This window comes from Labrus bergylta, chromosome 19 (assembly GCF_963930695.1).
Source record: "Labrus bergylta chromosome 19, fLabBer1.1, whole genome shotgun sequence".
NCBI lineage: Eukaryota > Metazoa > Chordata > Actinopteri > Labriformes > Labridae > Labrus > Labrus bergylta.
Window position 1 is genome coordinate 6,605,372 of NC_089213.1, and position 14,924 is coordinate 6,620,295.

A 14,924-nucleotide genomic window follows, 5' to 3' on the forward strand; every position below is an offset into this window, starting at 1 on the left:
GATTCATGTTATATTTTGACCAAAGCACAGCACAGATGTTTCATTTAGACCACAGGAGACTGTTTGAAAAGGTGGAGAAGGAGGATATGTCCTCTTTAACATCATATCAAGCTCAAAACTGGTTAAAAAAATATTGCCCATTGGGAGCTGAACAGTGTGCCGAGCTTTTTCCTTTTCTTCTGCAGTTCATACATTTCTTGTCTTGCACTTGGATGCATTTTACCTGGACGTGCACTCACTAGTTTCTCTTTCGTTCACACACGTCCGAAACAGCAGGAGGCTATCCGTGTCAGACGGGATGCAGGGTATTATAAGAATGTTTGCCTTCTTATCAATCCTGCACAAACTTTAACTTACAATCCGTCCCTTCAAATGAGAGGCCAATAACACACTGGTGACTCACAGCGTGCAGACAACACAAGAAGCATTTGCATCAGACTTTAGACTTAGACTTTACTGTCCTAAATGGGAAATACTTCTACACAGCGCTGTACAGCTTTGACAGCAGAGAGTGCATTACACAGTCCATACAAACACACACACGGCTGATTCTGCGGGGCCTGCTGTTAAGGGCAGTTGTGGCTGCAGGGATCAGGCTTTTCCTGAAGCGAGCCTTGCTGCGCCTCAGTGCTCTGTACATTTACCCAGAGGAGTAAGGTGCTAATTTAGTGGGTGTGTGATGTCCTGTTCTATTGACGTTCGCCCTGAAATCACACCCAGGGTGCATGATAAAAACATCATCATCACTCCTGCTTGTTAACGGTTAATTTTCCTGAATATTACTTTTTTTAGTCCTAATTACAACTACAGATTGTAACCTATTAAAACATGTGCTATCCAAAAGTATCAACATTTTTGTCGAACTCAGAGTGCACATAATCACACATTCACAGACACAGCAGCTCACAGAGCATCTTTTGTATCAGAGTCACGGTGTCAGACACACACACACACACACACACACACACACACACATTCACACACACAGAGTTATTACCAGCTGATGTATTATACGCTGACACGCTGAGGGAGAGCAGCACGGTGAAGAGGAGGAGGAGGAGGAAGGAGAGCGCCATCCCTCCACCTGAAAACAAAAAAAACACAGAGAGAGAGAGGAGAAACATCAGAGGAGAGAGAGGAGCTGCAGAGACACAGCATGAAAACACAAACAATCCAGCACGATGCTCTGTTGTACGGTGTGTAATTAAAACCTCTCTGCTTTGTTTACATCACTGTACAATTAGCCACATGTAGCTTAAGTGATGCTGCATGCTTCCGTACTTCAAAAGGCTGCACAACATGTCGGTGATAATGTTCTGGTGATAATGGACGTCTCAAAGGTCTCGAGTTGTCCCAGCACAAATCTGCTCCAGCAACACTGCAATGTTTGAAACAAAAAAATAACGCTCAAGTTACTTTCCCAAGTAAATAGTTCTCTTTATACAAATTTTTCGACCAGTTAAGAAGCTTTGTGGAAGCTTGTGAGCCAATCAAATTCATTCATGTCCTCTATTTTGTGATTTGTTCTATCCAGTTTTAGTTTGAAATGCATGACGACATGGCGGTTAGATACTCTCCAAGTTCAGTTTCACTGTGATTTTAATCACCAGTTGCTTTAGATTATCTCAATCTGGGACGATATAGACCCGGGTGTTGCAGGCGGAGGAACACATGTGGTGTAAAGAAGGTGTGCTAAGTTCAAAGTGGCTTACTGACAGTAAAGGGAAGCACTGGAAAAAATTCTTAATAGAGCACACGCTTACATCCTCACTGATTTTTTGGGGATGTTTGGTTCTTAAAATAAGCTAAATGACGTTGTATGTGGCCCCGTCTGGAGCGATGAAATAGACTAGACTCCATGCCTGCACTCAAAGCCAATCTCTCCTTAGAGGCGCCGAGGTGACCGACAGCTCCTGCGGCTCATACACTGACTATTGAAAAGTACCTCATACAACCCCACTTCAACAATGCAGAACAATCCCTTTAACGCTGAAATGTATTTACTGGAACAGAAAGAACAAAAATCCTAAAATACTTGAGCGAAGTGCTGGAGAGCACAGGCTGGTTTTTCCTCTCATAATAAAGCCCTAAATAGAAAAGAGGCTCTGAATGGTCTCTGGGTGAATCAATACATCAGTTTATTGGAAAACCATCAGCCAACAAAGAGCCGCACTCCGCACGGCTCACACAGGGACCTTAAGGTTCACTTCATCCTGTGCTCGAGGAGGCTTAATTGCTGCACAATTTAAAGGGGACAATCACTTGTGTTGACCTACTGCGGAGGTCTGATAAAAAAAGAAACAGGAGGACTGAAGCTTTTTTTCTGTTCTCTACATCTAGTATTAAAAACACGTTTGAGAAGCATAAAGAGCTAGCAGCAGCAGCAGAGTGAATGTGAGATCAGGCTGCAGAAACTGCATGTAAATGATCCTAACACTGTGCATCACTGCAGACTCACAGTCACCTGTTTCATGCTCCACTTTAAACCTCAATCAGCTGTGGAACAACGAGGCAGAAATTCCATTTCATTCTCATTTGAAAACGTCGAATATGGTGCTATGTTGTAGTGCATGCAGCGGCACAGAATCACAACATGCAGCTCTGACTAAATGACTATGACCAGAGTGCAACAGCTGCCTTTGTAGCTGCCGCCCGAGGGCAGACAGTGTGAAATGTCTGTCAGAGCAACGGGTTCAGTTTTTGAGCTCGGCTGCAGAGAGTAATCCTCTGACAGAGAGCACCGGGACTACAAAGTCACTGTTCGAAAAAACAAAGACGATTCAGTCCATTTCAGACCTACTGAAGATTTCTGATTGTATATCTGGTGCCTATTTCTAAGATTTTGAAATGACCACAAATATGATCCCTAAAGCCTCACTAGCACCCCCTATATGCTTTCTTGTTGACTACATTCAACAACATATTAAATAGGAAAGAACAAATGACATAAAAGGTCCAAAAGCCACAGACTGTAAAGAGTGGATGTAACCTCTGGGACAAATTTTTGTAGTAGTGCTTTCACACTTGCAGAAAACTCCTGATATTTCCAGGAGGAGCTGCATGTGTGAACGCAAACAGCTAAATTTTTTTTCACTCAGACTTTACCCAGAAATTCCGCCTCGTATTTTTTCTGCATGAAGTCCAAATGAGCTGATGTGAGAACGCAGCAGGATATTCTCTGGAGAATTCACCTCGAGTCAGTAAGAGAGGGTGGTGACTGGTGCACTGTGCATAGACTGTCTGCACGTAATTAAAAGGATGCTTTATGTTTTCTGTTCTTCTCCAAACTTTTGTTATTGTGATTCTGTCGAACTACACAGCATTGAGATAAAGGCTCTAGTCTAAAGCACATTCCTCTAAAATTGTCTTCAGGTAAATGATGTATTTTGGTTTGCAGAGTGTGGCTAATATTAGCAGTGCTAGCACCACCAGCCTTCCTCCTCTCTGCAACTTACACATCTCTGTGCTACATGTGCAGAATAGAGTCCTATTATTCTTTTATCATCCTATTACTCCAGCATTATGAACATTTTAACTAAGAACATCTGACATGTCGTTACTCTACAAGTTAGCAAGAAAACTTTGACGCTGACTAACGCAGCTAAGGTCACATCATTGGTGCAATATAGATAACGCTGCAGTTATAGCGCCCTCTGCAGGACAAGTAATATGACAGCTCTACTTTTTTTTTTTTTTTTTACATTCTTTGGGTGGGCTCTTTTTATGCCTTTATTTAGAGATAGGACAGAGGATTGAGTCTGACATTGGGGAGAGAGAGAGTGGGGAATGATATACAGGGAACCCTGGCCGCCCCGCTTGGAGGACTGTAGCCTCCGTACATGGAGCACCCACATTAACCACTAGGCTACCAGCGCCCGGATAGCTCTATTCTTTCTTTTTTTCTGCATTTTTTTGTGAAAAAGAAAAGAAAGAAAAACATTTCTTTCAATGTGTCCAGCAGATATTTTCTCAAGTTTTATGGTCCATAAAATTAAAAAAAAGCGACGGATATCATCCTTAATTAAACAATTAACCTGAAGTTAACCTGATTCAATGCTTTGTGATAAAAATTTAATTAAAAATAATCACTCTGCCAGAACTTTCCCTGGAAGTCGAAGTGAACACAAATCAGTGACAGGTGACACACAGCAGAAGGCGGCCTCTCTTCTCGTCAAAGATGAAGCTGGATGCTGGCTAATTCTGTTGCCTAGCAACCATTCACACACTCGGGTGCTGTGTGTGGATGCTCGTTCACATTTAAGGCTGATGATGGTTTGTCTCCTCTGGTTACCATCACGCCAACACAGTGCTGTGTGTGTGTGTGTGTGTGTGTGTGTGTGTGTGTGTGTGTGTGTGTGTGTGTGTGTGTGTGTGTGTGTGTGTGTGTGTGTGTGTGGTGTATGTGCGTGCGTGTGTGACAGGCTGCGAGAACATCCAACACATCCTCCTCCTCTTCATCTCTAGTGAACACACACGCTGAGGATCACAGGGTTATAATCCATCACACACACACACACACACACACACACACACACACACACACACACACACACACACACACACACACACACACACACACACACACACACACACACACAGAGGAAGGTCAGTGTTTTTATAAGAATAGTGTTCCACCTTTTCAGTAACGAGATTTATTCTGAGCTTCAGCCGGGTCTTCAGTTTCCTCCCCAAAGAGAAAATCAGTCTTCGAGATAAACGTCAGCTCTCAGAGAGACGTTTATATTTATTTTAATGCGACTTAAACTGTGTCTAAACTGTGACAGTGTACACGTTAATTATTTTATTTAAGAGGGAACACCTCACTGGGGACTGAGTCAGACACTGAGACGGTCTCATTGAAAACTTCTGTGTGTTGCTCATATCAGAAAGAGAGAAGTTACTGAAGCGTCTGAGTGTCTGCCCTGTAAATTCAACCAACACCGTATAAAATACAAAGTTAATGTAAGAGGGGTCGTCCAAGTCTGTTTACTGCTGGAACTTCATGGACATATCCCCACTACCTGTGTGCTTCTCACCAACGTAATCTCTAGAGCCCGACTGACTAATCAACCAGCCGATAATATCGGCCAATATGAGAATATCACATGATTTATTCACCTGTCAAAAAGCATTTCATTTGAGTTTCAGGAGAATAGCACAGTGTGCAAAATGGATTACAAGAAGGGGCGGCGGCGGCGGCTCAGTGGTAGAGTCGGTCGTCTCCTAACTGGAAGGTCGGGGGTTTGATCCCCAGCTCCTGCAGCCACATGCCGATGTACCTTTGGGAGTGACAACTGCATTTGAGGGATCAACGTATTAAATGTGTATATCTACATCAATCTATCTAAAGATCAACGAAGGATATCAGCAAATACTTCGGTATCAGATTTGTTTTCCCTCCCTAATATCAGAATCGGTATCGGCCCAGAAATCTCCCATATTGGTCGTGCCCTATTAATCTCTATTTACAGATTGTGAATATAAATACAGAATATTTGCATGCAGGATCAGACTGGCTTGGGTATAAAGACATTTCTGAGAATTGTGGATTTTGACAATTTCGATCGGGCTTTTCGCTTCCTAACAGCAACCGTCTAATCTGCCAGGACCCGCTGTGCTCCTGTAACATTTTGTCGCTTGTGATGATCTGCTTGTTGCGCACCGATCTAGGAGGGATGGTGTGCAACATGATAGTAAGAAGAAGTGTTCCCTCCCTGCTCCCCAAACCAGAGGCTGGACTATAAGTCAACATATAGTTTTATAACACCCTGTCAGGACCAGAAAGAGACACTGCCAAACTGATGAAATTGATCTTATTGGACGCCTGACATTCTGTTTTCAAGCATAAAGGAAATTTAAATATCGTCTACTTGGAAGCTTCTGTCACTGCAGTTAAAATGACGGTAATGCAACTCAACTCTGAATGCATGGAAACATTTCACATTCAACATTTCCTTCGCCTCAGAAGCTTCATAAGAGAAGGATTTAACTACCACAGATCCACATCAGGTGAAAGTTTCACTGACTGCAGTTTAGTTAAATATAAATGCTTTTGTGTTTCTGCAGCTTTACTGACGGAGTTGATGCTGGAGACTTGCTGAAAGCACCATATGAGCTATTATCAGTGTGTATAATTAAACTCCCACTCAGTGTTTATAAGTGACCGTTCATGACAATTACTTTAAAGAGAGTGATGGAGCTGAGAGAGGAGTTGTGCGTTGCCCCCCCCTCGCTGACTGACGCCGTGCACACAGTCTTTAAATATTCAGAGACAGAAACACCTCTCCTGTCTTTTATCTGCAGCCTGTTGAAACAGCGCCGTCCTCTCTCTGAAGATAAATCTCTGGATTGTCAGAATAAGAAAAAACTCTGAACGTCTATTCTCATTCGGGGAGAATCATCTGGGACGTCTGAGTTCAGGCTGCAGGACGTGACCAGACACGAGGAAACGCAGAGGTATCAGCTTCAAAACCCCCCCTGCTTCACGCCGCCCTGCTTTGCACCGCCCTGCTTCACAGCTCGTTATGAGAATAAATAAGTTATCCTGACCTCTGTCCTTTCTTCAGCTCCCTTCTTCCTTTGAACAGTTTAAACCCCCGCCACTGAGCCGAGCTGCGTCCTGATCTGTTGAACCTGCAGCTTGAGCGCTTTGTAACTCCACGGGAGAGGAAATGTAATTTTCTCAGCTTCAATCTGATAGAGAGGAGATGAAAGAAACCTCCAGCAACGGTGTATGCAAATGAGAGAGAGAGAGAGAAAGCGAGAGAAAGAGAGAGGGAGGAGGTGATGAAGATGTTAGATGATGGAGTAATAACTCTGAGCTGTACAGAGAAGAACTCAGAGATTTTCCCGCTGCAGAGGAGGAGCACAGGTTTTTGTTTTCGGCTGAGGTTTGACAACTCTACAGCTTCCGACATCAACTCTAATACACACCAGAGAGAGAGAGAGAGAGAGGGGTCCACAGAAGTCAAGGATGCGGGAAAATGTAAAGCAGCGGGAGGAGAAGGATGCTGTGTTTCCATGCACTAAAAGAGGAAACAGGATGATATCTGATCGGATTCAGGTGAATCATTACTTAACTGATGACAAACAGAGTACACAGATCAGAGCGGCATTCTCCTGTTTCCTCCTTCACAATTTGTTTTTCATTTTGTGTGTGGCCTCCACAGGCGGCGGTGCTGCTAGTCTATAAGTCGGTGTGCATGGTGCACGTGGTGGAAGGCTCTGGACAGACTCGTTAATGATTAGCTCTCGATTTATCGGTCGAGCTTCGTTCCAACCTTCACCTGTGGTCATGAGCTTTGGATAGTGACAGAAAGAATCAGATTGCCGATACAAGCGGCTGAAATGAGTTTCCTGCAGAGGGTGTCTGGAGTCAGCGTTAGCGATAGGGAGAGGAGCTCCGAGTAGAGGCTCTACTCCTTCTCACTGAAAGGATCCAGTTGAGGTGGTCTGGGAATCTGATTGGGATGCCTCCTGGCACGCCCCAAATGGGAGGAGACCCAGAGTTTGCTGGAGAGATATCATAAGTTGTAGAGAGCTGGGTTTAATCTGCACTTTTGTCCAAGTCAAATTTCCGCAATGTAGTCTGTGTACAGGAAATTAACAACAACAATACATTTGCAGATACCGGGTGCCTAAAACTTCTGTTTCATTGATCGTATATCAATATTGTTTAGAATTATAAAGGTTTAAACATCTGGTGTTGTGTCAGCCCTCTTTCAGTGTTTTTGTACCCAGACTGGAGTCACCTCCTGACTTTATCATCATCGTTTCTTCACTCTAAACTAACAACTGCGTGGAGTGCTTTCTCTCAGAGGGACCTGCTCCTTCACACACAGCTCTCAAGGCCTCTGAAAGCCGCCTGGAGGAGGACTGAGGACTTTAAAGAGAGATCACAGAGAGTTCAGGTCTCAGAGGAAGAGGGGGCCGAGTCAAAGAAACACAGGACTCTGATCCAGAACACAAAAAGACAATGAGAGACGAGCCCCCCCTTGAGAGAAAAATCACCACTCTGTGTCACAGGTTAAACAAAGCTTCATCCTGTCCGCAGCTCAGAGTCTGACAGCAGAAACATCAAGAAACACAGAGCTCTATTAGGAGAGAGACTCTGTGAGGAGAGACGCTCTGTGAGGAGAGACGCTCTGTGAGGAGAGACGCTCTGTGAGTAGAGACGCTCTGTGAGGAGAGACGCTCTGTGAGGAGAGAGAGAGAGACGCTCTGTGAGGAGAGAGAGAGAGACGCTCTGTGAGGAGAGAGAGAGAGACGCTCTTTGAGGTGAGAGAGAGAGACGCTCTGTGAGGAGAGAGAGAGAGACGCTCTGTGAGGAGAGAGAGAGAGACGCTCTTTGAGGTGAGAGAGAGAGACGCTCTGTGAGGAGAGAGAGAGATGCTCTTTGAGGTGAGACGCTCTGTGAGGAGAGAGAGAGAGACGCTCTGTGAGGAGAGAGAGAGAGACGCTCTGTGAGGAGAGAGAGAGAGACGCTCTGTGAGGAGAGAGAGAGAGACGCTCTGTGAGGAGAGAGAGAGAGAGAGAGACGCTCTGTGAGGAGAGAGAGAGAGACGCTCTGTGAGGAGAGAGAGAGAGACGCTCTGTGAGGAGAGAGAGAGATGCTCTTTGAGGAGAGACGCTCTGTGAGGAGAGAGAGAGACGCTCTGTGAGGAGAGAGAGAGAGAGAGAGACGCTCTGTGAGGAGAGAGAGAGAGACGCTCTGTGAGGAGAGAGAGAGAGACGCTCTGTGAGGAGAGAGAGAGAGAGAGAGACGCTCTGTGAGGAGAGAGAGAGAGACGCTCTGTGAGGAGAGAGAGAGAGACGCTCTGTGAGGAGAGAGAGAGATGCTCTTTGAGGAGAGACGCTCTGTGAGGAGAGAGAGAGACGCTCTGTGAGGAGAGAGAGAGAGACGCTCTGTGAGGAGAGAGAGAGAGAGACGCTCTGTGAGGAGAGAGAGAGAGAGAGACGCTCTGTGAGGAGAGAGAGAGAGACGCTCTGTGAGGAGAGAGAGAGAGACGCTCTGTGAGGAGAGAGAGAGATGCTCTTTGAGGTGAGACGCTCTGTGAGGAGAGAGAGAGACGCTCTGTGAGGAGAGAGAGAGAGACGCTCTGTGAGGAGAGAGAGAGAGAGAGACGCTCTGTGAGGAGAGAGAGAGAGATGCTCTTTGAGGTGAGACGCTCTGTGAGGATTGATGGTTACAAGGTCAATTTTATCCACATCAAGTATTCAGCTATTATTTGAATAAGGCAACTTAAAGTAACAACATGTTTCACCAGAGAGAATAACAACAAAACTTTCAATGAAGCAAACTGGGACTGTTTAAAACTAAAGGAAAACAATCCAAATTTTTTTTGCTGCAGGACAAATTACAGAGTGTCAGCGGGTTGATTAAGATTTATTATCTGAGAGATTATCTGATTTATCTGCATTTTCAAGCCAATTAATGAAGAGATTAATTCAATTTAAATCTGAATGATGCAGTTATTAAACCCCTGACGCTCTGATAACTGTTTCTGGGCTAGTTTGTTAATCTCTGAAGCCTGCTGAGTGTAAAAATAACATTTTCTTCTCCATCTTGTGCTGACACCATGAAGCTTGTGTTCTGACAGCGTGTGACCGTGTGTTTGGACCGTTTGAGAGCTCGGGTCCTGGCTGCATGTCAGATCCTGTCTCTCTTTGAGCTCAAAAAGCTCTCCAACTTCACCAGAGTCTGGACGGAGCACAAGAGCCCAGAAATACACTCACATGAATCTGTCCTATAGGAAGGTGTAGGACGCAACAAACACACCTGCACACAGAGCTGACATTGCACTGACTTCCTGGTTCTACATTTGCACCTATTGACTAAGCTACTACGAGTTGTGTCTCGTTTCGTTTCTCCATAATTCTGTCAGAAAACGTCGCTGCATCTACTCAGCCATCTGTCACCTTTTGGAGCACACCAAGCTCAGCGAGGCACAGATCAGGTGTTTGGCTGCGATTAGATTTGGTTCTGAATATTAACTGATCTCCAGTCTGATCAGCTGCAGAACGACACTTCATATTCAGACTCTCTGCAGCACTATGGCTCTGCATGGCCAAGTGTAGGACGATAATAGATTCATGCTAATCTCTGAAATCATTTGAAACATGTTCAACAGGAGTTGGTTTGATCAGGGACAGCGGTAACAAGCCGTCAGGAGACAGTTTTTGTCGAGGAAAAATATTTCAGACTACATATAGAAACACCTGAGTGAAAGCAAGAGCAAGATAACCATACCTAGGGAGTGTCATAAATTGAGTCTTCAAGCAGTGTTCCCTCTGTCTGAAATGTTGTAAACATATGATTGTATTCCTTCTTGATCTATTTATGCCGTTCACTGAAAGCTGCCTCTGTGTAATCATGGGAATATTTCATGTTTTTTTTTTTTTGGGTGTGAATGAGCCGCTCTGCTGTGCTGATAATTCGCCTGAAAGCTTTTGTCACAGCTGGAACCTTTCTGCTGGAGAGAAGGTCTGAAGCAGAACAAAAACGGCGCCCGTCTGAGCTCTGATCGGATCGGTTCAAGAGTTCATCTTATGATTTAGGATTATTTGTGGAGCTGCAGATTGGACTGAATCCTGCAGGTGTTTTGGGAGATAACTTTAACCTCCTCTCTGACCCTGTTGCCCTCCTGCTCCTCCTCTTCCTCCTCCTCCTACTCCTCCTCCTCCATCAGTTTTATCACATCTGTCTGTGTCTGCTCTCTTACTTGCTTTGAGATCAGCAGCCACAGAAAGATGCACGTTCACACGGCTGCAGCACTTCAGCAGACATGATGTGTTTATGATCGTTCTCCCTAGACATTTTTTCACACATGCACTCCTGAAAATTTCGAGAAAATTCTTGGACAGACCGCCCCTGACATCTTCCTGACTTGCTTGTTCACACATGCGCCTCACAGCGGGAGTTTTTCCCTGTGAGACTGAGGGTCTCAGGAGGACAAAGGACTTAAATTCTGACATGACAGCGGATGCAACGTAACATTAAAGTCAGTCGATTTAAAACTTGAGGTAAAAAAAACATTCATCTATATGTGATTGCATTGCACCCTCATTTTGAATTTCTGCATCCTCGATTGAATGGATGCACAAAAATAACGATCTCAGGCTTTCAACAGAGACTAGAGATATCGTGTTGACCACATCCATGATGTAATGGTCACGACAGGTGTATGTGACCTGTCTTTTCCCCACATGCTGGAGCCATAACGTTGTAACTGCACCCCCTTAATCTCAGATCTCAAGTCATTTTGTTCAAGAACCGAGCATCAGCAGAGGAGAAAGAAACACTGACCCACTCTAGGAAAAACAAAAAAAAAGATAAAGTGTCTCTAAAGCTTCAACAGCTTCAGGCTCACAGAAAACATGGCTGAGAAAGATTCAGAGGTCAGAGGTCACAGGAGGGATTTATTCTTTTATCATCTGGAGTTTCACATCAGTCAAACAGGAGAGTCGTTCAAAGGATCAGGAACTGAGTCAGAGACTTCTCCAGGTGACTGACGGTGAAACTCTGTGTCAGACTGTCTGCGTCAGATAACAGGAAGTGGTGCTCGAGTCCGTCTGGGATTCTCACCCAGAGGAAACAGGTTCGATATCTGACTGCAGCGAGATTCAATTTAGATTTAAGGTGGACTGGGTGCTGTGATTTAAGGTGGACTGTGTGATGCTAGTTAAGGTGGACTGTGTGATAATTTAAGGTGGACTGTGTGATGATTTAAGGTGGACTGTGTGATGATTTAAAGGGGACTGTGTGATGATTTAAGGTGGACTGGTGACGTGAGTTAAGGTGGACTGTGTGATGTGATTTAAGGTGGACTGTGTGATGCTAGTTAAGGTGGACTGTGTGGTAATTTAAAGTGGACTGTGTGATGATTTAAGGTGGACTGGTAACGTGAGTTAAGGTGGACTGTGTGATGTGATTTAAGGTGGACTGTGTGATGTGATTTAAGGTGGACGGTGATGTGATTTAAGGTGGACTATGTAATGTGAGTTAAGGTGGACTATTTGTTGTGATTTAAGGTGGATTGTGTGATGCTAGTTAAGGTGGACTGTGTGATAATTTAAGGTGGACTGTGTGATGATTTAAGGTGGACTGGTAACGTGAGTTAAAGTGGACTGTGTGATGTGATTTAAGGTGGACTGTGTGATGTGATTTAAGGTGGACGGTGATGTGATTTAAGGTGGACTATGTAATGTGAGTTAAGGTGGACTATTTGTTTTGATTTAAGGTGGACTGTGTGATGTGAGTTATGCTGCATTCATGTGGTGTCGGCCAAATCGGGAAAAACGAGTTTCCAAGTTGTAAAATGCACATGAACACCTGCTCAAGTCGGAACAACAACTCGGAAACTCGGAAAATAATGAGGTGCACGACTTCCCGACTTGACGTCAGAATCGTCAACACAGGGGGCAAAATATGTTTTGTTGATGTTAACATACTTTTAATTATTTCAGGAATTGCACATCAACTTTTTGCTCAAATATAAGTTTTAACAGTCACATTCCACTGATCTTCTTCGTACCATCAATGCTGTTTTTTGCTGTTGTTACAACATTCAGACTCTCCGAACTGAAATCACTCGAAGAACAACTTCCAAACTCGGAAACTTAGACCACCCAAGCAGCACATGAATGCAGCATTAAGGTGGACTGTGTTGTGATTTAAGGTGGATTGTGTGACGTGATTTAAGGTGGACTGTGTGATGATTTAAGGTGGACTGTGTGATGATTTAAGGTGGACTGTGTGATGATTTAAGGTGGACTGAGTGATGATTTAAGGTGGACTGAGTGATGCTTTAAGGTGGACTGTGTGATGATTTAAGGTGGACTAAGTGATATTTAAGGTGGACTGAGTTATGATTTACGGTGGACTGAGATATGATTTAAGGTGGACTGAGTGATTATAGTTAAGGTGGACTGTGTGATGATTTAAGGTGGACTGAGTGATGATTTAAGGTGGACTGTGATATGATTTAAGGTGGACTGTGATATGATTTAAGGTGGACTGAGTGATTCTAGTTAAGGTGGACTGTGATGTGCTTTAAGGTGGACTGTGTGATGTGATATGATTTAAGGTTAAAGATAAAGATAACTGAGTTACGATAACAAAGTTGACTGTGTGATGTGATTTAAGGTGGACTGTGATGTGATTTAAGGTGGACTGTGATGTGATTTAAGGTGGACTGTGCAATGTGATTTAAGGTGGACTGTGATGTGATTTAAGGTGGACTGTGCGATGTGATTTAAGGTGGACTGTGATGTGATTTAAACACAGATGGAACAAATAGAACAGAGCGGACAACATGAATAAATACATCGTTTCATTGAGATGTTTTTAATTATCATTCAAAGATTATTGTGTAACCAAAAACTAAAGATTTGTTTCTCTCAAACGGCAGCTGCTTTAAAACCGTGTTCCACTTTAACAGCAGCAGGACGGACACAGCGAGGGGCTCTGATCAAACATAACATTCGAGTGTGTGACGGTAGAAAAACAGTCACACGCTGACGCAGGTTTCAGCGTGTAGCAGATAATCATCTCTTTGACAAAGATGAGCCGTTATCAGCAGAACGGACAAGAGGCCGAAATGAGAAACACCACGTGCGAAACAGTACGACATGATGATCCAGCTCTGATCGGGAGCTAATGGAGGGCTGGAGCGTGTCCCAGCATGCACTCTGATCACCTCTAATAACAGAGGGTCCAGTCGTCAGTCAGAACATTCAGTGAATACATGAGGCTTCAGCTCTCTGTGTTCATACAGGCGAGTAGCAAACAGAAAAACAATCGTGTAAGTGAGATTATATGAGCTGGTGTTACGGGTAAAATATGATCAAGGTGCGGCAGAATATTAAAATCGTGCTTTCACATTACCACACATCATCCAGAAATGTTCGGGGTGAGCTGCATGTGTGCATGCAAACAACCAAATCTTTCACCCAGACTTTTCCCAGAATTTTTCCTCCCAACCCCAGAGGACATTTCCGCATGAACTCAGTGAGGTGAGCCGACATAAGAACGCAACAGGAAACATTCAGGAAAATCAAACGAGAGGAGGGTGATGACGTTGATATCCTGCGACTGGAATAAGACTACAGACTCACAACATGTGCGATCTCCGTGCGTGTGATGAAACAGCTTCATTATGTCTTTGCCACTATGTTCTTCTCCGCTCTTTTGCTAATATTTTGAATGTGTTGAATTTCATGTAGTGTTGATATAAAGGCAAATCATTTCACAACAATATCAGGCTCTGATACTTTGAAGCCACCTCACTGCAGAAAGTGTATTTGTCTAATTTCTTGGAGTTATTTAAACTTTAACTTGATGTTGTCTGCCCTTTTTTGTTGTGATCTCCTGAGCCCTAAGAAGGGAAACACCAGGCTGCTAACCCCCCCCCTTCAAATACACCTGCCACCAGGGCCGCAGCTGAAACCCAAGTTGTTACTTTCCTTTTAGCTTTTTCATCATTTTACTTGATCTCAGCGATGAGAAAATGGGGAAATATCGATCCTGGTCTCAAGTAAATGATCCGTCCAAAACCCAAAGAAATACAGTTTACTCTTAAGAGAGAAACTGGAAAATGAAACGTGTGACGACCCAGTGATTCTTTAAATGTAGCACACACACACACACACACACACACACACACACACGCATCTCTTATGGCCAAAGTTCACTTGTCTTAATTTTATAAAAGGTGGTCCGGGTATGTTCGCAAAACACGGCAAAGTTCAGGCTTAAATAGGAATTTAACTTCTATAGAGAAAAGATGGAGAAGACGCCTCTAGGAGAAGTTGGAGTATTTAGCGGTGTGTCAGTTTGTGTGTGTGTGTGTGTGTGTGTGTGTGTGTGTGTCTGTCAGTGTGACAGAGAAGAGTCCAGACATCCTGTATGATCCATAGATCCTCAC

General features: G+C 44.0%; 1 protein-coding gene across 4 annotated transcripts in view; it reads right to left on the reverse strand.

The window, feature by feature from the left end:
* The window catches only part of gabbr1b (gamma-aminobutyric acid (GABA) B receptor, 1b), a 76,238-nt gene that overhangs the window by 58,301 nt on the left and 3,013 nt on the right, over positions 1-14,924 (reverse strand). For all 4 annotated transcript variants that reach the window (XR_002278384.3, XM_065948008.1, XM_020646619.3 and 1 more), the window contains exon 2: positions 998-1,084. Coding sequence is in view for 3 of the 4 variants with exons in the window: in XM_065948008.1 (XP_065804080.1) it covers positions 998-1,076 (79 nt within the window). In the remaining variant the exon portion in view is untranslated. The remainder of the gene's footprint in view (positions 1-997; positions 1,085-14,924) is intronic.